Genomic DNA, 19,811 nt, shown 5'->3' on the forward strand with positions numbered 1-19,811 from the left:
CTTTCCATGCAGAAAATGACTCGCCTGATGTTCGGGATCCCAGTAAAAGCGAGCAGCGTCATGCGTGAACAAGCCTCTAAGCAAGTCTCTCATGCTCGAGCTGTCTTCTCACATCGTCGCCCGCCATCACATAAACAAGCACCAAGAGAGAAGAAGCAGTTTCATCCAATGCCAACTCAGACAACAGCAGAAGATATTGGATTCAATAACGTTTCGTCAAGGTCAAGTTCCTCCAAGAAAGAGATTGTCAGCAAGTCAGTCCTATTTTTGAAAATGATGGATGAGCGCAATCTCATGAGAAGGTTGATTGCGAGCAATACGACTTGTGATGACTTCAAATGCAGGCAAAGAAGAGAAGAGCTGAAGATCAAACATGAACAATCCCGGAAAGCTCGCATTGAGATGGAGCAAGAGAAGTATTTGAGAAATACAACTTTGATCGCCAAGTTGACCCATCACAGAGAACGGATGGACATGCTTCAGCAGCAAGAGCAAAAGAGGTTGGATATTGAAAAGGATAGGTCGTTTTACAGGCTCTAGAGATTCCCTTGACAATTTTGCAGAGAGAAACAGCTGCTCAAGATACAAAAAGACTTACAAGTTGAAAGTGAGACAAAATATTTGCGGCCAAAATTTATCGTGCTGATATTTGTCCGCGAACAGTTTTGAAGGAGCAGCAACGACAAAGATTGCATCTTGCGAGACTCCATCACAACCGCTCATGGTAGCAGCGCTATGAATGTCTTTCATCTGAACCATGCATAGTCTGATCTTCTCCGGCATCCGCCCATGGTTCCAGTACGTCAGTCTCCAAGTAATTCACCAATGTCTTCGTCGACGTTTTGGTGAAAAGTAACAACAATGCGTTAGAGAAAGTTGCGTGACCAGTGGTGCTATCAAAGAATGTGCTCACGATACTTCAAGGTGATCTGATCTGAAGCTTTCCAAACCTTTTATGAATGTTTCACCAATAGAAGTTCGTGAGGGCGATTTCTGACCATCGTACAAATGTGCTTCTGCACAACTTTGTTTGTGACCACTTATTGAATATCCCTGTTAGAGCGTTTCAGGTGATTGACGATGTGTTCTTACTTGTGTCCTAACAGCTTTGCGTTTTTGCATTTTCTGAGCAGAAACGACGAATGTTCAACCGTTTGAAATCAAGATGTACTGCATTGGATCCGATCTTTGATGAGCTGCTCCGAACGAAGATTCAAACCCTTCTTCAAACCTTTGTGGCTCGCTGGAGCTCTGTTGCAAAGGCTCAGCTGCACGATCATAATATCAAGTAGATATTGTTGCCATTCAGATTGATCTCTCTCACAACGGCATGCAGGTCGTTGAGCTTCAAGATTGCTTGGGTAGAAAAGGAGAAGACAAGATTGTTAGTAGATTCGTTTCAGGTGACATTTGTCATTGTGTTTGTAAACACGTGACATTGCTCGTGTCAGCTCTGGCTGATGTTGCTCGAAGAGTCTAAAGTCATCAAGGAACGACAAATTCTAAGGTTCTGTCACAAAACAAAACATGTGTGCAATGATTCTACCATTTCAGAGACGAATTGAGATGTACTGCAAGATCATACCTTTCAAGCCTCAGAAACGGGCGTAAGGAATTCAAAGCAAAAACGAACAGCTTGACATACTTCAGAAAGTAGCTCTGTGCATGTATGTAAATGTTTTTACTAGATAAGTTGTTTCATGGAAATGCTACGATTTAGATGGGAAAATACTGCTTTCGCTTCTTCCACTAAGCTGCATGAAAAATGAATGGAATTTTTCCCGCAAAAGCCTCGTCCCAATGACCTGCAATCAATGGAATAAATTTCATTTGTCTCAATGTATTCTGACTTTGTCTTTTCAGAGCTTGAGATGATGTTTCTCCTTTGTTACTCAGCAACGATTCTCGAGCAAATTTGAAAAATTCAGCAGCTCTCGTGCTGATCACCAAATATCCTGTCCATCCAAAATACGAATCCTTTTGATTGTATGCACAAGTACTACCCGTGAGATTGTATTTCCTAAACGGCAAAGGACTGATGAATCCGCGAACAGCTGAGATTTGTAGAAACATAAGGAAACTTTGCTTCTGACTTCTTGATTTACTCTTGATACATTCGCCCAGCTGCAGCAAAAATTCTCTGCTGCACTCGCCGATTTCAAGATTATCCCAGAGTGCTCTGAATTGTTGCAACTTCTGAACCCAAGCCATTTGCCTAGAACAAGATCTTGGTTGAATATTAGCTGTGGGTTCTGTTTCTGTGAAAAATATCATCACGAACCGGATGAGCTCTACAAAGTCACAAAGATCTCACTCATACAATGCTTCCCATCGTCGGGAGATGATACTTCAGAATCTGACGATTCCTGTGTCATTCGAGGACTCTAAATCGCATTTCAAAACATATATGAGAGATTGTCAACAGTACCACAAGAACGCTATCTGGTATGAATTCAACTTTGAGATTTGGACCAGGCGATTTGTTCTGCACTTGTTGATCCCAACACAGGGACTCATCCAATCCTTCGGGATTAAAATACTCCAGGATGCCTGCATTTTCCCTTGGTTCCAATGACTCAATCGGCATTGAGTGGAAATCGAAGCTGGAAAGGATGTCCTCGTTAAATTCATCTTTGGCGGAGAGTTCTGAAATGTCCATAATCGACCAATCCAGGCCTTCCAACAGGATTCCGTCATCGTATCCAAAAGAAGACACAACAGATGCCATATTCGGTTAGAAGATCCCTGTGCGAAGACTCAGTCAGTAAATAAAAGAAGCAGAAGAGAGATTGTAAACTTTGCATATGAAAAAAAAGCGCGATGAGATGTGTTGTGGAAACGAAAAGGACAGCAGCACAGCAGCGGAGCGGAATGAGACATCCAGAGCTATACAGGACAGAGCTATGCAGGACACAACAAAAAGTTTGTGGCTTAAGAAGGCGGGAAGCTGCAGGGATTGAGGGGGGATGCGGGGGTTGCATACAAAAGAATTCCACACCGGTCTAATCTTATTCATAAATTGGGGTAGTGGTGATCGGCTGACAGGTTAAAAGAAATGGCGGCCATGAAAGCGGCAATGGTCGTCATTATGGCGACACAGGTGAGAAGGACAAGCACAATCCAATCTTGTTGAAAGCAAGCCATGTATTTATCAGTGTCCCTTTGTAGAATTCGAGGATGCAAAACTCTAGATTAATGCTTCAAAGCAATGCGTAGAGATTCGTTTTCACCACGCAATTTTTCATGTCACTGACAAGTTGAATGCGCAGGCTCACGCATTTTTTCAAGCTCCCTCGCTGCCCTTGCGTAGAGCCAGTAGTGTGCTCGCACCACGTGCTAGACCATTCAGAATGGCAGTTGTTGATGACAAGAAGGAAGTGAAAGAGTACTTCAACAATGAAGGATTTAATCGCTGGAGCAAGATTTACAGTGAAAGTGACGATGTCAATGCGGTTCAGAAGTTTATTCGTTCTGGACATCAGCAGACTATCGACAAGGAATGCTGTGTCCTGCAGGTTTGAAGCGTTGACATTCCTGGCAGGTTTTGGCCTGGATTCAGGAAGATGGAAGCGCTGCAAATGGACAGACTTTCTGCGATGCCGGATGCGGAGTTGGTTCGTTGGCTATTCCACTCGCTCAGATGGGAGCAAAGGTTATGCTTCCAAGTTTCGATTCTCGTCTTCCCTCGATCTTACTGATTTCGCAGGTTCGAGCCAGTGACATCAGTGAAGCCATGGCAAACGAGGGTGCCGCACGCGCCGCCAACATGTCTGAAGCAAACAAAAAGATGTTTTCTGTGTCCTGACTCTTTGGTCAGGGATCTTAAAGGATCTGTGACTTTTGAAACTGCAGATTTGGAGAGTTTAAATGGTTTTTTATGTATACTTTTACCTGAAACAACTGACTATCATTGATAGGTTCTTATGACACTGTGACCTGCATTGATGTAAGAGCATCAAAAAATCATAACAGTTCATTCTCAGAGTTGATGACATGATCCAGGTCCTGATTCATTATCCCACTGAGAAGATGGACTCGATGGTTGGACACCTTTGTGACATTGCATGTGAGGAAATTCATGTCCAAATGTGCAATGCTGAGTGAATTAACAGCAAAGAGATTCATCATCTCCTTTGCTCCATTTACTCCATTCTATGCTGCTTTGAAATTCGTTGGCTCTTTAGCCCCAGGCCCATCCAAGGTTTGTCAAAGTCGCAAAGGCTGTCAACATCTTGAGTGACTTGCAGGCAACACGTGCCTACCTGCATGTCGAAAGTGACGTGGTGGCTGCTTTGGAGAAGAGAGGCAATTGACTAAGCTAAGATAAATCTGTGCAGTAATGGTCTTTGGCAGGATTCAAGGTGAAGCGATCGGAGATGACTGCTACCAATTTCTATTTCTCAAGACTTTTGGAAGCTGTCAAGGAGTAGAAAGGAATATCAAAGCAGAAAGATTGCTGGCGCTGTTGCTTTTTTTCAATTGCCTAATTTGTTATTGAATTTACTTGATCTATCTGCATTGTCAGGTGGTGTGATAATCTGCATTGTAATGACAACCCGACCAGCAATATCCTTGTCGAATGATCTGAGAGTCGTCACCCGAATTCAATTACTTTGCGAAAATAGATTTCTCACGCTTTACCACTGAAGGACAGCCTGAACTTTCACATGACATTAACTTGATTTGAATCTCTTTTCTCGTGCAGCAAGCTTTAGAAAAAAATCTTAGGAGGCTGGATATTGCGCAATTTCACAAAGTTCACCTTATCGGCCTCAGGTCCAGTGGCCACCACAGTGTGGCCAAACCTCTCAGCCCTTTTCAGACGTTTTGCTTCCTCCTCTGCAGAATTCTTGAAACACTCTCATGAATTTTCCATCAATGGATCAATCAGCAAACCTTAGACGATGAAGGAGAAGATTTGTTTGCCTGCAAGTTGATAAAATGTCACATAGTTCACAACAAGTATAAATTCCGCTACGTCTTGGAAACGCTCCATTCTAGCTTTAATTTTGTCTTCCTGGATCTTGAAAAGCGACGTGGTCATTTGCTATGCCGAATCATATCAAAGAATTTACCGATGCCAACGGCAAACCGAACTTGGCTGCGCGAGCTTTCAACTTGTCGTTGTTCAACTCTTCACTTGGCAATCCAAACTTGGCTGCGCGAGCTTTTCGGCGTTCATTCTCGTCCAAATCCAATGAGACGGGCTGTGGTTAATGGTAAGGTGAAAGAAGCATAAGAAGACGAATACAGGAAAGCAAGCAACAATCTACCAACTGACCTTACTAGTTCCATGAGCATTCGCTTCCGGAGCAGTAGGAGTAGTAGCCGCGGCAGCTGGAGCAGTTGCTGCAGCCTTACTTTCTGAATCTTCTGTTTTTGTGCTCGGCTCAGCTACTTTTTCTTTAGCAACACCAGATTCAGCTGCAGTGGATTTCGCAGGAGCGGCAGATGGTTCTGAATTCTTATTCGCTTCATCGTTGGCAGGATTCTTCTCAGATGCCTCTACAAGTCTCTGTAAAAACAAATAGAGATTGATTCAGATATTGTGCCATAAATCTGGGTTGACTAACAACTACACTCATCGTACGCATTCAACATGCATGTCTGAAGCGACAAAAAATTAGATCTCAATCATTTAGGAATTCAACACTTTTTGCATTCGAATGAATCATCCAGCACTTCTGAAATGAACTCTGTTTCACTCTCCCACAGCAACCCCTGCAAATCCCAGAGGAAGTGGGGAGGCATGGTAGAAACACCACACAAAAAGACGGCGATCATGAGAATGAGAGCAAATGACAGAATCAGCACCTGTACAAGCTCAGCCTTGGTACCAGAGGATGGGAGGCCTCGTTCCTTAAGCAGCTTCTGCAGCTCCGCTACCTTGAGCTTTCCTGCCTCAGACGCTTTCATTGCCGCCACACTACCAATACTACCTACCCCACCAATTCCACCCAGTGAATCCACCACCCTCTTTACTCGTCATCCACCCCCTGGACATCTACTCTCATGGGGTCCATTTCCTCTTCAAACCGTGGTGGATCAACCTTGAACTGACCCACCCCCTCTGTATCTGGCGCCACATGTACCCTACTCCATCAGCATTTGTTGATCCCACCCACCCCCTGCATTCCTTTCCGCGAGAGGTTCTCAGAATATTTTCAGTCAACTATGAGTGGCAGGATCAGTGACGCTCACTCCTATCACTTTTTCAGTCAATAATCAGAGATACTTTGAGTAAAGATAGCTCGGACTGAGGTTCCCGGCTGTGTAGCGGCCGGTCACCGGAAGTTGATAGCCATGGCCCGGATTATTAGTATAGCCAGTTGGTGGGTTTCAAGTTTGGTTCTCGCCGCCCGGCTGTCTTTCAGGCCGGCGAGTGCCTACGGCACTGTCCGATCTCATATGATATCGTTGCCGCGCAGAGAGTAACTTCAATGTGATAGTGGTGTCGGCGGTAGCCTGTGACTCTGATTTGCAGCTCCGACATAGGTCACCGTCCGTCAGGGGCCGGGCCGCAGTGGGTGACATCCTGGGCAGCGAGATCATGACGGTAGCATCTGCCGCAGCATTGCCGCGTGCCATGCACTGACTCTCAAGAACTTGAGGAGGAGAAGTCGGAAGAAGGAGGAGAAGTGAACGGCGGTCCGACGGCGGACATGCCAGGCTCAGGGGCCACGCTAAGACACATGTTGTAGACTGAGAGCGATTACGATGTGCCTTGAATGGTTTGTGTCAGGCAAGGAAGGCTACGACTTGCGCCCCTTATTGCACTATCTCATTTTCTAACACCATCGCAATGGGCTGCAGGTCTGACTCCGAGTCGCAGTGCACGTCCACCACCTCAACAACCAAGGCCCCTCTGTGCTGGCAGCTACGTTAAGAAGTTGTATGGCGACATGTGTGTGGACGCCAACGGCATGCTAGACTCACTGATCGCAAGTTCGAAGACAAGCGGTGCATGCAGCGATGCCGCAGGCTGCATCGACTCTCTCAGCGTGGCGCCGAGCACCACTCCGACGAAGAGCATAAGCCATTCAGCATACAGCTTCGCATCCCTGCCCCTAGTTCTCTTGGTTGCGGCTGTGGGTCTGGTGTGGAGCGGCACTGGCATGTAGTGGCAAGAGCCTGGGAGGGGTCCGTGGCTCGGTTTCTGCCAAGATTTCAATTGTTGTCAACGTGCGTTGTATGTATTCGCTTTCCATCGTAGAATGAGTAACAATGTGTTGCCTTGCAGATTTCCATGTAATGGGAGATCGATTCAAGAAAATTACATAGCTCACTGTCGAGTTGCCGGTAAGCTTGCAATCTGCATCTGAACTGTCTGAAAAAGCATATAGTTGCATCCAATCATGACTAATTTCATCCTGTTTCGTGATCTTATTCGTAGGCGTACACTTTGTGCGGTGGCAGAGCCAGCAAGAATACTGACGGCGTCTGGCTCGGTACCATCGCCGATCATCGTGAGACTCACTCATCATGAGACTCACACGGGGTTCGGCAGGCTGAGTGCTGCCGGCAGAAAGGCCCATCATGGTAGCCCTAGCCAAAGCTACAAATGGTTCACAGTAATGACCCCGAGGATCCCATGTTCGTCTTGTTGCAGATATGGGTTCAACCACTTCACTTATTACTCGGCAGGCTTATGTATCTATGCCACGGTATACCATGATCCCCTCGGAGGTACAGGCCTCACGCTCCAGCTCCTCATCCCAGCTTTGTTGATTGCAACTTAGGGCGCTCCAAGGTGCCTTGGAACCGTTGAGCCTACTATATATGTTCTGCCGTTCTGCCAAACACAGCGATCGAAGCCTTGCCTCGAATCCTGGGCTCCAGATTCGTATTGCTCGTCGACTTCATCACTTGCCCCACCGTTGTGGTCCTCGTTGCCACCTTTTTCTTGGATCAATATGCTTTGAAAAACTTGGAAAGCCCTCTGTCCAATCCCATTCAAGAACTCTCAACATCTGGCTTCCCCTCCCACTTGCTCCCCTTTCCATAGAGCAATTGGCTCTGCTCGCCTGATGTTCCAGGTTTTCGTATGGTTGTCCGGATATCTCAACCTCGACCTTTCCATCCCTCTTTTTGTTTCTGCGTTTCTTCTTGCCAGCAGACTTAGGCTTTGATTCAGCTTTCACACACACGGTCTCTCCTACTGCCTCTTTGCAAGTCTCTCCCGGCCTGCTGTCTTCTCCACATCCTCTTCCCTGTTTCTGTCTGGCCAACACATCCCTAGCTCTAGATTCGAGCCTCCGTTGAGGGTCAGATTTGAATAGCAAATCACAGCGGCCGGTCCCGGGCCGGCAGCAGGGCCGAGGCACTACTGCGGCAGTCAGAGTCAAGTGAAGTTTTTACTCATCAACTGAGGGGGTGCGGTTGGATGCAACAGAATTCTGCAAATATAGCTCTCCTTTTGAGGGATAAAACTCAAAACTATTCAATTCTATAGTTTTGGTTTTTACTTGAACTTAAATATCTTATAATCTGTACCATATTTATACTTCCATTATAACTTTGAAATACAAATATTATACAAATATTATGTAAAAACATTTTGAAAGTCAAGTGGCACCACAACCAAAAGATTGGCCATGCTCACCCATTCCTTCATACCCCAAGATTGCCATACCCCCCTGAGTTTTGCACCACCCCTCCTTGAAGTCTCCTTCGGTACCCACCCCCGTGGAACAATCCTATCATAGCCTTTTTGAACTACCCCCACCCGAAGAATCTCAATCAACAGGAGACTCTGTACCTGGTTTAGGGTTTAGGGGTTTAGGGTTTAGGCTCGAAGTTCATCCTCGTACCCCTCCAAAACCACCCAACCCTTTGTGCTTTACCACCTGCAACAGAAAGTACCCCCACGATCCAGCACCCACCACCTACCCCATCGCGCTGGTAATGAGAGTGTCGCCAAACAAGGAAGGAATAAAGGGGGAGATAAAATGGCATTGGGGCCGCCAAGGTTCTGCATGGGAGAGGCGATACAGCCGCTGCGATTTTGCGCGTGTGGGCTGATGGACATCGCTGGCGGCTTCAGGTCCTTTCATGTTGCTTATTCTGACAGCAAGTGTATGTTTGATCCCTATATCAGTTAGTTAAGAGGGCACAGTTTGTAGTTTGTCTTCATGTGTGACAACTTGCTTTTGGTCTTTTCAAATTTATCATTGGGACAAAGCTTTCGCAGCTGAAATGAAACACGCAGATTGTTGTGTATATTCTTTTTGACTTGGAGCGTCGTGGGCTTCATCATGTCGTGCTCTAACCTAACAAGGAGCGAATCGGCGTGGCATGAAAATGGAGTGTTCAGCACTCATGCAGTCAGCACGATTCGGGTCCTCATTCATTTGTTTTCTATTTGCAATCAGATGATGGGATTGATGGCACATGCAAAGAAAGATGTAAGCACACAATTTGCAACCGTATACTGGATTGAAGTGCGAACAGGTCAAAAAAGCTGACATGCACTTCTGGGGTTGGATTGTCTACACAGTCCTTTGCATTTTTCTTGAAATATTCCGTCTTTCAACCATGTAGTACCCATTTATAGATTATGTGTAGTGCATGTTAACATGGTTGTTATAGAAGCGCGGACGTGAAATCCTTCAGCGAAGGATCACTGGATCATTGCTTGAGCATGTTCACAAACTCCACAGATACAGACCCGAGGGTGCGGATCGATGCTCACGCTTTTCTCATTTCTAACTTGACTCCAGGTGATTGCTTGCATGGAGTATGACTCTACTTATTACAAATCCTTCGCTTACTTCTATGGAATATTTTATTTGTTTCTTGGCCTGGGATTGAATGCCTATTTCGCATTGGTTGCGAGATCGTACTGGTACTACTTGCATGACGATCGTCTCGTCGCTCTCGGCCAATCTATTCAGGATGAATCTCTCATTCCTCTGACTCCGCTAGAACAGCAAGCACTCGGCGGGGTATGAGCTGTAGCTGCATTTATGGGACCTCACCTTTTTAATGGCAGGATGGAAACGTCTATGTGAAGATGGACAATCTGTTTGGACACAGCAGGAATTGGTGATGCTGGTATATCATACGCAACAATATTGTTCACTTGTGAACGTTACGGCAGCCCGTGTTGAACGAAGTCATATTTTTTTTCTTGGGAGAAGATTTGGTTTTCCTCGTGGAAGTTGCACGGAAACCATATTTAGTTCATGCATCTTATCTGATGAAGTCACAGTCCGCAACTCAGGACCAGATCGGCATGATAGCATTTGTTCGAATCTTGCAGGTGTCAACAAGAGCCTCTAGTGCTTTTTTGTGTATCATAAATCTCTAAGCAGTAAAATCAACCGATGAATTCATGTCTGGCAAGATATTGCGAATACTAACGTGATGGATCGTTCAAATGATAAGAATGGGTGATATTGTAGAATTGTGCTGTAATTTTAGTGGAAGAAAGTAAGTCAGCGATACTGCAAGCTTAAACCCTTGTAGTCGAAGACACAGGCTATGCATGATTAATAGGCTGTAAAGAAAACAAAGTACACTATGACGTTTCATGTAATCTCGTCGACGAGATAGAAATCATGAGAGCTATGACAATGAAATCGAGGACTTCCATTCCAATCTCATGAAAGTATCGTCGTCGAAACATCGGGAAATCCGGAAAATTTTGCGACCACTTGATCATTGGCCTTGAAGGACAATGTCTTGCATGTGGCTCCTGTAATCACCAGCTGATCTTTTCGCAGTGAGTGTCCGCGGCCATGCAGACGATTCACAAACCAGGTCAGACTCTCGATTGGGCCGCCAGCCGGGCATGCGTTACCCTTGCCCTCAGCCGCTACCCCGCTGTTGATGCAGATCTTGGATTCTACAGCTGCTAGGCTCGCTGGTGTGAACATGCTGGCTTCAAACCTCTCTCCCAGCACAACTCCTCCTGTCATGAGCGCGTCGTTGAACTTTGCCAGGGGAGTCAACCTGGCATTGAGCTCAGGCGTCATCCTTCTACCACAGCACTCAATCACAGGACGGACAGCTCCCACTGCCGACCAAACTTCATCAAGAGTGTACGGCATTGAGCTGTCACGTGGTGGAAGATCTCTGGAGATGATGACGCCAATCTGCCAAGACATTGTGAGAAAAGTAGGTTTAATAGAGAGTGAGGGAGGGGGAGGGGGAGGGAGGGAGGGAGGGAGGGAGTGGGAGGAAAAGGGAGGGAGGGGGAGGGAGGGAGAGCTCCGCTCACCTCGGCCTCAAGGGTATGCATGTTGAAAGCTGATTGTGACATCGACAATGAATTTTCAACCACGAATTTGTTAAAAATTGGCGCATAGATTGCAACTTCTCCCTCAGCACCAGCAGCTCCAAGTTTGTACCCGGCGATTCCGCCAAAGTCAGACTCAGCAAGAGGATGGCTCATCATCTCCTCGTGTGTGGAATACATGCTCTCAACATCAGCTGGAGCTGCTGGCATGTCCGACTCTCGTTCAATCCATTGTCTCCTTGCCCAGGCACTCATAAATGTATCCGCCGCCTTCTTCGCTGCCATTTTCCCCCAAACCTTGAGTTGCAGTAGTTGCAGCTGTTGCAGCTGTAACTGTAGTTGGGATGCAACATTGGAGATGAGTGGGGACGAGGGCAGAAAACAACGGCTGGAAAATCGGCTGTGTGCAGAGCAAGGATGAGGCTCACGAAGAGCGGCATGCTTGAAGGTGATGAAACAGCTACCATGAAGGAAAGTTGATGTTCATCTCAAGTTTCCATTACCACTGGGAGTGAGATAGTCCATGCTCAATCAAAACTCCTTTGACCTTCATACAAGCTCGACTCTTGAGGAAGGGGGAAAAAGAATGCAGATAGCACTCGTCAAGACTTTCTGAGAGTGTTCTCTTCGACAACCTGCAAATTACACTGAGTTGAGCCTTTCCTAAGCATGCTCGATCGCAAGATTTGGAACTCAGCACCATACCCCTTCGATCGCGGCGGCTGGGCCAAGAGCATATCAACAGGCAAAAGCTCCGCCTCAGCCTCACATGCACAATTGGAGTCAGCAAAGGCAGCAGCTGGATGGGATGGAAAGGACCAAACCTATGCTCATCACTTCTCCTCTTTACCGCGCGATTCAAGGCCTGCATACTATTCGCCATCCTCTCATGATGCGTTACATGGAGTCCAGGTGCAGGGGATTCTTCTGCACACACTATGCAACGCTGATGGTTCTGTACAGAAAAACATCCTCGCCAGCACAATTAAGAAGCACTCCAGCATATCTGAACGGATCTTTGCTGCTAAAGCCAACAAAGTCGAACTTCTCCAATCCATGCTCGACGCTGATCCCGGTATGGAGAGCTCAAGAGGAGACAGAGGCATGGCACGGAGAGAAGAGTATGTGCAATCCTCGCTGTGTTTGAGACTGCCACCATAGGAACGAGACTTGAGGACGCAGACAACTTGGGCCGAACGATTCTCCACGCATCGGCGGCCTCAGGATGTATGTTCCGACGTACTCGTTTTGAGAGTACTCACTATCACATGTCAAGGTTTAGAGGTGACGAGCTTTCTGTGCGCACGATGCTCTACCCAAGCCAAGCCAAGCAATCAACTTGCCGAACGGGCATATCGTGCTAGTATCACACAGGTTGCCTACTTGCCCTTGTCTGTGTGGAAGTCAAAAAGCTGTCATGACTCCGATGTCTCTTGTGCAGCAGTCGAGCAGCAACAGACTGGAAGTAGGAGACCTTATGGAGTGGGGGTCGAGAGGCCCGGGCTCTAAGATTGCTGACCGCCGACAGAGGACTCAAACGTTGTTTTGTTTGATTTGAGATGTCTTGCTTGTTCTTCTTACGTGAACTCAGGTCGCTGAGTTTCCTGAACCTCAGAGACCACGCTGGTGACACCGCCTTGCATCTTGCAGCAGCGCAAGGAAACAACGACATCGTGGAGCTGCTGTACTGCCAATATCACCTTTTGGAGCATCTAATGTTTTGCATCAGATTGTCTCGTGGGGTTGAGGTAGAGGTCAGAAACTTTGCTGGTCGCACAGCATTACACCTTGCTTGCCTCAACTGCAACTTGGACTGCATAAAGACCCTCATGGAAGGTGGAGCGAACGCACGTATGAGGGATAGGGAAGGCAGGAGACCATTGGACATGTAGGACAGTCTCCCTCCCTCCCTCCCTCCCTCCCTCCCTCTGTCCCTGTCCCTGTCCCTGTCTCACCCTCACTCCCTCACTCACTCTCTCTTGCTACTGCCATATCTTCTTGTCTCAATTTCCTCCCTTGCTTGCCCGGCTGCTTTTCCCTGCTGCGCTCAGTGATTTCATCAGACTTCTCTCTTCTCTTGTGCTCTCTGCTCAATCGTAATTCAGGTCCGATGAGCCTCTTGTGCATGCGCTGCTCCGCGAGAAAGCCGGCAATGAGGTAGCCGTTCGCGGAGGCCCGACTCCCTTCGGCTGGGGCGACCATGACACTTACGTGGACGCGAATCTCACGGGCTTGGACAAGGTTGCAAAGCTTAGCAGGGGAAGGGGAAGGGGCACGAGAGAGAAGGGGAGGGCGAGGCATGAGGATGAAGGTATCGTGATGACACTGCTGGCTAAAGCTCAGGCCATCGACACCCAACTACGACCCGCGACTTGGAAATTGGAGTGATCCTGCGCAAGCTGACTTACGCCAGGATCTCTGCGTGTGCCCATATTGGTACAAGTTAAAGTGAAATGATGGCCTTGCCTAACAATGATGCAACCAGGTATTCTTTCACTGCAAGATCGTTCCCCCGCATCTCTGCTGAAATTTTGGCTTCGCGGTCAACTCCTTCTTCCTAATGCTTCCCACAATGTAATGCATGAGTTGCAGGAGAAATTTCTGAGGAGCTTTAGCTTGCATTCAAAATTCTTCCAGGCGGATTAAGGCCCAAGAAAGATGGGTAGAGCAAGAAACATGAAATGTACGGACAAGGTCGTAATTGTTTTATTAAGCTATACAAAACATACAGGCTTAGAAAAATTGAACAAGTTCATCGATCTAAAGAAAGAAATTTCAAATTAAAACACTCGAACTGCTTAGTGCGAGGTTGCTGTTGAGTGCTTCAGCCTGTAAACATTCCAGAATCCCATGGAGTTGGTCATGTAGTAGTAACCAGAGCCGAGTCCAGCCCAGACGAGCACGCCATAGGCCCACACAGCTGGCTTGAGGCCAACGTCACTGTGGTCGCCAGACATGGCGCGAGCCTGGGGGCGGAGAGAGCGGAGGGAGGAGCGAAGAGCAGGAAGAGTTGAACGAAGTGCGGGAAGCATTGCCGAGGATGCGGTTGGTGAGGGAGAAAGGCCTTTATGAAGCCTAGGGAGGAGTGCCTTGGGGCGGCAGGGGTGGGGTCTCGTCAGCAGGAAGGAGGAAGGGTGCTAGGTACTGGAAACGTTTGTCAGCCGGGGGTAGGTGAGCGATGTTGAGAGCACTGCTGATGGGTACAGAGAGGGGTAGGGTAAGCAACCTCGAACGAAAGAAAAACTCAATCTTAAAACTATTTTGTAACGTTGATTTTGTGAAATTGACTTTATTTCAGGAATTAGATTCTATTTTTAAGTTGACAATAAAAGAAGCATAGATGCAAACATTTGACTAAAGAGCCTGCTACCAATGAAAAATCAATTGTTTGAAGAATAATAAAAATAAACATTTTCATTTCAGAGCTTTATTGTCAATATTTTTCCTCTTCTTTTTGGTCAATAATTGTAATGCGACTTGAGAAAGTTGTCAGAATCTATATATGATGAGCTTGACTATAAATATTTTTAAATGCTATTTGTAAAGGTGTCAATGACTCGTTCCACCGTCAGCCACCGCCACGTTGCGACTCCTCGAAACGCGGCGTAAGCCTAGGCACTGTCTATAGGGGACCCTAGGACCTGTCATACCATTCCTAATAGGTTTGCTAAATCATCCTTGTTTATAACTAACGTCCGGTCACCGCCGGAGGCCGGCCGCCGCCAGCGGCCTGAGCCTCGGAGCCTCGCCGGCGGAGCCTTCGAGCCCGGCCGGCGGCCCGCCGGCGGCATTGCAGGCAAGTCTTTACTCAAAGTTAAGTTAAAGATCAGTAGTGACTCGGAGCGGCCGAGGACGACTCGATGATGGCTACTACTACTAGTACGGTACGTGTGACGACTGACTGGAGGCGGATGGCCGCCCACTGATCGGATGGGTTAATCCGAGACCGTTCCGAAGTTCAGCATCGAACCGTAACTGCGGCGGCATTGAATGCATATTACGGTACGGTACCGGGCGGTAGTATGCACACCTCTCAGGCTCAGTCAATGCGTCCGAGGCTACGCCATCATCCCGGGTCCATACCGTACGAAGGCCCCGGGGCCGGCGGCCCGCCGGGCCGGGCCCCCGGGGGCCCGGCTGCCCGCCGCGCAGTTACGGTTAAGCCCCCCAACAGGTCTTGACGGTCACTGTGAAGGTATCAGTTAAGTTTGGGGGATCGGACAGCAGTCGGCAGGACTCCGACAATGATTCAAGCCGGGTTTGGTTCTCGCTGTCCAAGTTTTCTCTTCCGAGGCTCGCGGCCGTTTGGCCTGTGCGCGGCGGACAGTCACGGTGGCAGGGTCAAGCCTCCTTCGTCTCTCCTGATTGTCACGGGCCTCGCCGCCGGGAGTGACTGATTTTTAACTGACTTCACTTTGAGTAACTTAGTAACTCGTAGGTCGCGGCCTCTCAGGCTCGCTGTCGGCCGGCGGCCCGCCGCCGGCCGGGAGCCCGGCGGCCCCGGCCGCCGGCCGGGGCCCGTGCCAGACTGCCAGGGACTCCGGGCCCGGACTGAGCCGCCGCAGTGAGCGGCCGCTCAGTCCCGGTACGGTCCGATCACGGCCCGGTATCATAGTATCGGCAGTGTCACTGATGACAGTGCCAGGACACGGTCGGACGCCGCGGCCAGGCCCCGTAACGGCGGGACCGTGACCGGGTCACCCCCCGTGTGACTCACGGTCCTGGCACGGTCACTGCCATCATTTGAAATGGCGCAGCCGCTGCCGCGCCTCGGTCGTTACTCAAAGTTAAGTGCCAGTGCCGGGCCTTGCTTTGAGATTCCGAGCCGATTCATCAGTCGGGTTAGCTGGGTGAGGGATGGTAAAACAGAGTACCCCTCCCAACAACCTTGATCCAATGGAAAGATCTGGGGTGAGGTAGTAGACCGAACCCCATGGTGAACTGATTTAAAAAAACGATGCTGTAGGGTGGGTCAGTCCTATTGGGCGGGTCAGGAAGGGTTGGTCGGGTGAAGAGGGGTGGTTCATGTTAATGCAAGCAGGGGTACTCAGGTACATGAATCAGGGGAAGGTTATGGGGTAGGTGGGGTGCGGACATTCGATGACGAAAAATGCTGCAAGGGAATGGGGAAGAGTTAAACAGGAGACGAGGGGAGGGAAGGCATGAAGAGAAGGCTAACACAATGATATGAAAACGAGATGACAAAGTTAAAGGGGTTCAGGTGGAGAGGTTTTTGATAGCGTAGATTAAGTGCATGATAGAGAGTGAGAATACTCATGGAACAACAAGTCGCAATATGTAGTCTCGCACAATTTTCTGCGGGGAATGGGGAAATGCAGTGTCTCTGTTTGACTCATCTGCTTTCAGATCCGATAAGTCATCGTTTGAGAGACAGAAACCTCGTCATGACCCTCGGCGTTTATCTCCAACCAAGTTAACGCCCCTCAGCAACGATTGACCTGTCTCTGTATTCCTCGACTCGATTGATGTTCAGAGTGAAATGATCTGCGATAAGACAGCTACTTATCGTGAGTGACAAGATTTGGGGGTCATGCATGCCGCAGCTTTGCCGCAACACAACCCCGCCATGGCTCTCCAGAAGGTGGCGGGGCAAGTTCAACCTGAATCTCTCACTGACACCCAGCTGCGAGAGGTGAGCAACCTTGAAAGTTAGAGGAGCCTCTGACTCTTCGATCTCTTCCTTAGATTGTGCGTCTACTGCCAGAGGAGGTGGAGCACTTCCGTAAAATGTTCGAACTTGCAGCTGGAAGCGGTCAGACTACCTTGCAGGGCAGATTGGCAGTCGCCTTCTTCGCTCGCTCTGGTTTACCGCAACAAACTCTCAAGACCGTGTGGGCTACATGCGATCGAGGACAGAAAGGCTTCTTGACTCGCTCTGAGTTTGTTCTCGCCGCCAGGCTGGTGGCACTTTCTCAGGTCGGTCTGCGGCCTACATTGGAACAGCTCATCAACTACAAGCAAAAGTTTCCGATCCCCAAGTTTGAACTGCCAGACAACATCTACACCGACGACTTTGATGTCTCCGAGTCGGAAAGAGCAATCAAGCACGAATATGACACCAACACTCAGAAGTGGAGGAGAACTCTGGTCAATGTCGTCATCGATCGGTACGCATTTGCCGAAGGCGCCATGCGAGCCGCGTATCACATGAGAGATCTGTCGGCCAGCGGAGAGAAGTCTCAGTTTGTCGCCAAGATCGCAAAGGTGATAGGAACGCCTGTAGCCCAGTACTTCGACGATGTTCGGATGCAAACTGAAGCTCAAAAGTGGGCGCATGAGTTTAACGGCAAGAACGTGCCGAAGCGCGTGGAGTTTATCGCCGCCTATGTCATGGAGCTGATTGACCGTCCCAACCGACCGATTTGCGGGGTCGAGCTGTTTGTTCCAGGGCAGTACGTCAAGTACAACAACAACTGGGATTGGAGCGACGACCGCCGAAACACCCCGCAGGTCACAAGATCGTTGACGTACGATCACTGCACGCGATCTCATGCGTGTCCCGGCAGGCCTTTTCACACTTCACCTGGGAGGCAAGCAACCACCAGCTGCTCATCTGTGATATTCAGGTGGACTTGTTGCTTAACTTCCCCTCTCCTCTCCTCATCCTCCCTGTCTCCGCTTCTCTCCTACTCCCCAAACTTTACGCTTCTCTACCTCTACTCCCTTCCTACCTCCTCCCCTTCACTCCATCCCTGATTTTGCTGCAGGGAGTGGCGGACAAGTACACGGACCCGCAGATTCACTCGATCAACGGAGGAGGATACGGGCAGGGGAACCTGGGGATGAAGGGGATCATGAAGTTCCTCGAGAGTCACACGTGCAATCACATCTGCAGATTCCTCAAACTCCCGGCAAAAGCCAGCAAGCGAACAGACGTGGGGACTGTGGTGATGGGAGGACACGGGCAAGGAACGCATGCTCCGCATCAGACCAAGTCTCCTGGCAAGATGGAGGAGGTGGTGAGGAACCTCCAGGTGCAATGGCAGCAGCAGCTGCAGGGGCTGCAGCAGCAGGCGCAGAACATCGCAATGGCAAAGTTGAATGCAGAGAGGAGAAAGATGCAAGAACAGCACATGTTAGAGCAGAAGGAGCAGCAGAGACTGCTAGGTTCCTCTCCTCTCGCCCTTCCCTTGCCCGCCGAATTCTGATTTCTGTGCAGAGATGGAGCGACGAAGGCTGGAGGAAGAGAAGATGAGATGGCTGGAGTCGGAGAAGAAGAAGCTGGGAGACCAGATGGAGCGAAGGCTCGAGGACGAGAGTGAGGCAGGCACTGGAGCATGCGAGTGAGCTGACGGCGTTCGCAGGACGGAGGGTTGAGAAGGAGGACGTCCAAGAGTTTCACGTTGCTGGAGGACCGCTGGACAGACCTTCAGCTGGGCAGAGCATGCGGAGGATCATCGGGCAAGTGGATCCTGCAGGGCTGACGGAGCTCTTTGACCTCAAGAAGCCTCTGCCTCCACACAAGGAGGCGAACGTGGGCGCGATGGCTGCGAGACGAGACTCAGGTGGAGGAGACAGTCTACATGAGCTGCAGCTCTTGAAGGATGCGCTTCCCGAGCACTGGGTGCGATTCGAGGAGACTCAAACCTTTTTTTCCGTCCTCCCCGCCTCTGCTCCTCCTCCTGCTCCTCCTCCTGCCCCCGCCCATGCTCCTGCTCCCGTTCCCGCTCCCGCAATCGCCCCAGCTGCAGCCCCAGCTCTTGTTAATCGTCCTCCTCGCTTCCAACACGGGCTTGACGAACTTCACGGAATCGTCTTGGACTTCGGGCATGTGACTCCTAGGGTCGATCAGATGGCAGCCTCGAACGATGAGACAGCAGCAGCAGCAGCAGCAAGAGGAGGGGAGAGCAGGGCGGTGGATGAAGGAGCGAGAAAAGGAAGCGAGAAGGAGGAAGAGGCGCAGGAGGCGAAGAATGAGTTCGACACGTGCATGGAAGACAAGGACAGGAACTCAGGGGATCTGAAAAACTGCATGCTCCTCAAGGTATCGCAAGAGCTGGACAAGATGCAGGACAAGAGTTGGACCCCGGCGCAGGAAGAGAGGCGAGTGTACTCCCACTTTCCTTCTTCCCTTCTTCTCTACCCCTTCTCCTGCTCCTTCTGCTCATGCTCCTACTTCTCCTCCTCCCCCTCGTTTTTGTCATACCCTCCCCTTTCATCCTCGTCCCTCTGTTTTTCTCTCTTCCTGATCCTCAATCACTCTCGTCTTGCCTCATTCTCTCAGCAGGAAGATAGAGGAGGAGCATCCCTGCTTTGCGTTTGCCAATCACCACGTGGCGAAGGTGAAGGAGAGGAGTAGTTCATTGCCCAAGCAGCTCATGATGACACAACAATGAATCTCTTCCTCTTCGACTCCCTCCTCCCTCCTCCCTCCTCCTCTTCTTGTGCCGATGAGCAACCAAGACGATCAGTCCCCTCCTTCACCAAGTCGTAGGCTGAAGACCGACGAACTCTGAGCAGAGGAGGGGAAGAGAGGAATGAGGGAGAAGAAGAGAGAAGACGGAGAGGAGTCAGAAGACAGCAAGGGGAGCAGGTGCAGGTTGAACCTCCT

The 19,811-nt window shown here is 49.2% G+C and overlaps 7 protein-coding genes across 7 annotated transcripts; 5 read left to right on the forward strand and 2 right to left on the reverse strand.

The window, feature by feature from the left end:
* Positions 1-15: 15 nt before the first annotated feature.
* On the forward strand, positions 16-1,919 carry GUITHDRAFT_120240 (hypothetical protein; the record flags this gene model as incomplete). The annotated part of the gene is made up of 12 exons (XM_005820473.1): positions 16-302; positions 345-416; positions 462-521; positions 564-607; positions 664-724; positions 766-814; positions 871-924; positions 1,107-1,288; positions 1,337-1,403; positions 1,452-1,507; positions 1,555-1,607; positions 1,864-1,919. The coding sequence occupies 12 exons, from the start codon at positions 16-18 to the stop codon at positions 1,917-1,919; spliced, it is 1,041 nt and encodes a 346-aa protein (XP_005820530.1).
* A 1,124-nt stretch (positions 1,920-3,043) lies between these two features.
* Positions 3,044-4,516, forward strand: ChlM (Mg-protoporphyrin O-methyltransferase). The gene is made up of 10 exons (XM_005820496.1): positions 3,044-3,100; positions 3,270-3,497; positions 3,542-3,652; positions 3,707-3,768; positions 3,818-3,870; positions 3,918-3,946; positions 4,003-4,066; positions 4,113-4,201; positions 4,248-4,305; positions 4,354-4,516. The coding sequence occupies exons 1-10, from the start codon at positions 3,056-3,058 to the stop codon at positions 4,428-4,430; spliced, it is 816 nt and encodes a 271-aa protein (XP_005820553.1). The 5' UTR covers positions 3,044-3,055; the 3' UTR covers positions 4,431-4,516.
* A 541-nt stretch (positions 4,517-5,057) lies between these two features.
* Positions 5,058-5,916, reverse strand: GUITHDRAFT_147822 (hypothetical protein; the record flags this gene model as incomplete). The annotated part of the gene is made up of 3 exons (XM_005820474.1): positions 5,058-5,207; positions 5,282-5,515; positions 5,815-5,916. The coding sequence occupies 3 exons, from the start codon at positions 5,914-5,916 to the stop codon at positions 5,058-5,060; spliced, it is 486 nt and encodes a 161-aa protein (XP_005820531.1).
* Positions 5,917-8,933: 3,017 nt separating this feature from the next.
* Positions 8,934-10,326, forward strand: GUITHDRAFT_155996 (hypothetical protein). The gene is made up of 6 exons (XM_005820475.1): positions 8,934-9,043; positions 9,209-9,404; positions 9,451-9,536; positions 9,589-9,673; positions 9,720-9,944; positions 9,992-10,326. Exons 1-6 carry the CDS (start codon positions 8,949-8,951, stop codon positions 10,046-10,048), a joined length of 744 nt encoding a protein of 247 aa, XP_005820532.1. The 5' UTR covers positions 8,934-8,948; the 3' UTR covers positions 10,049-10,326.
* A 275-nt stretch (positions 10,327-10,601) lies between these two features.
* GUITHDRAFT_81280 (hypothetical protein) lies at positions 10,602-11,524 on the reverse strand (the record flags this gene model as incomplete). Its single annotated transcript, XM_005820476.1, has 2 exons — positions 10,602-11,096; positions 11,222-11,524. 2 exons carry the CDS (start codon positions 11,522-11,524, stop codon positions 10,602-10,604), a joined length of 798 nt encoding a protein of 265 aa, XP_005820533.1.
* A 1,274-nt stretch (positions 11,525-12,798) lies between these two features.
* GUITHDRAFT_90697 (hypothetical protein) lies at positions 12,799-14,281 on the forward strand (the record flags this gene model as incomplete). Its single annotated transcript, XM_005820477.1, has 6 exons — positions 12,799-12,923; positions 12,969-13,127; positions 13,345-13,480; positions 13,578-13,675; positions 13,725-13,781; positions 13,832-14,281. The coding sequence occupies 6 exons, from the start codon at positions 12,799-12,801 to the stop codon at positions 13,842-13,844; spliced, it is 588 nt and encodes a 195-aa protein (XP_005820534.1). The 3' UTR covers positions 13,845-14,281.
* A 2,545-nt stretch (positions 14,282-16,826) lies between these two features.
* On the forward strand, positions 16,827-19,596 carry GUITHDRAFT_120247 (hypothetical protein; the record flags this gene model as incomplete). The annotated part of the gene is made up of 7 exons (XM_005820478.1): positions 16,827-16,892; positions 16,946-17,710; positions 17,767-17,826; positions 17,968-18,367; positions 18,420-18,518; positions 18,565-19,309; positions 19,488-19,596. 7 exons carry the CDS (start codon positions 16,827-16,829, stop codon positions 19,594-19,596), a joined length of 2,244 nt encoding a protein of 747 aa, XP_005820535.1.
* Between the last annotated feature and the right edge of the window lie 215 nt (positions 19,597-19,811).

The sequence above is a fragment of the Guillardia theta genome, assembly GCF_000315625.1.
Source record: "Guillardia theta CCMP2712 unplaced genomic scaffold GUITHscaffold_175, whole genome shotgun sequence".
Classification (NCBI taxonomy): domain Eukaryota; class Cryptophyceae; order Pyrenomonadales; family Geminigeraceae; genus Guillardia; species Guillardia theta.

Bases quoted from the DNA above. Each gene is read 5' to 3' on its own strand.
- ChlM (XM_005820496.1), top strand. From the start codon at position 3,056: ATGGCGGCCATGAAAGCGGCAATGGTCGTCATTATGGCGACACAG. The intron at 3,498-3,541 runs GAATGCTGTGTC...CATTCCTGGCAG, and splicing joins ATCAGCAGACTATCGACAAG to GTTTTGGCCTGGATTCAGGA. The intron at 3,871-3,917 runs GTTTTTTATGTA...TATCATTGATAG, and splicing joins AGATTTGGAGAGTTTAAATG to GTTCTTATGACACTGTGACC.
- GUITHDRAFT_155996 (XM_005820475.1), top strand. From the start codon at position 8,949: ATGGCATTGGGGCCGCCAAGGTTCTGCATGGGAGAGGCGATACAGCCG. The intron at 9,405-9,450 runs GTAAGCACACAA...AAGTGCGAACAG, and splicing joins TGGCACATGCAAAGAAAGAT to GTCAAAAAAGCTGACATGCA. The intron at 9,674-9,719 runs GTGCGGATCGAT...ACTTGACTCCAG, and splicing joins CCACAGATACAGACCCGAGG to GTGATTGCTTGCATGGAGTA.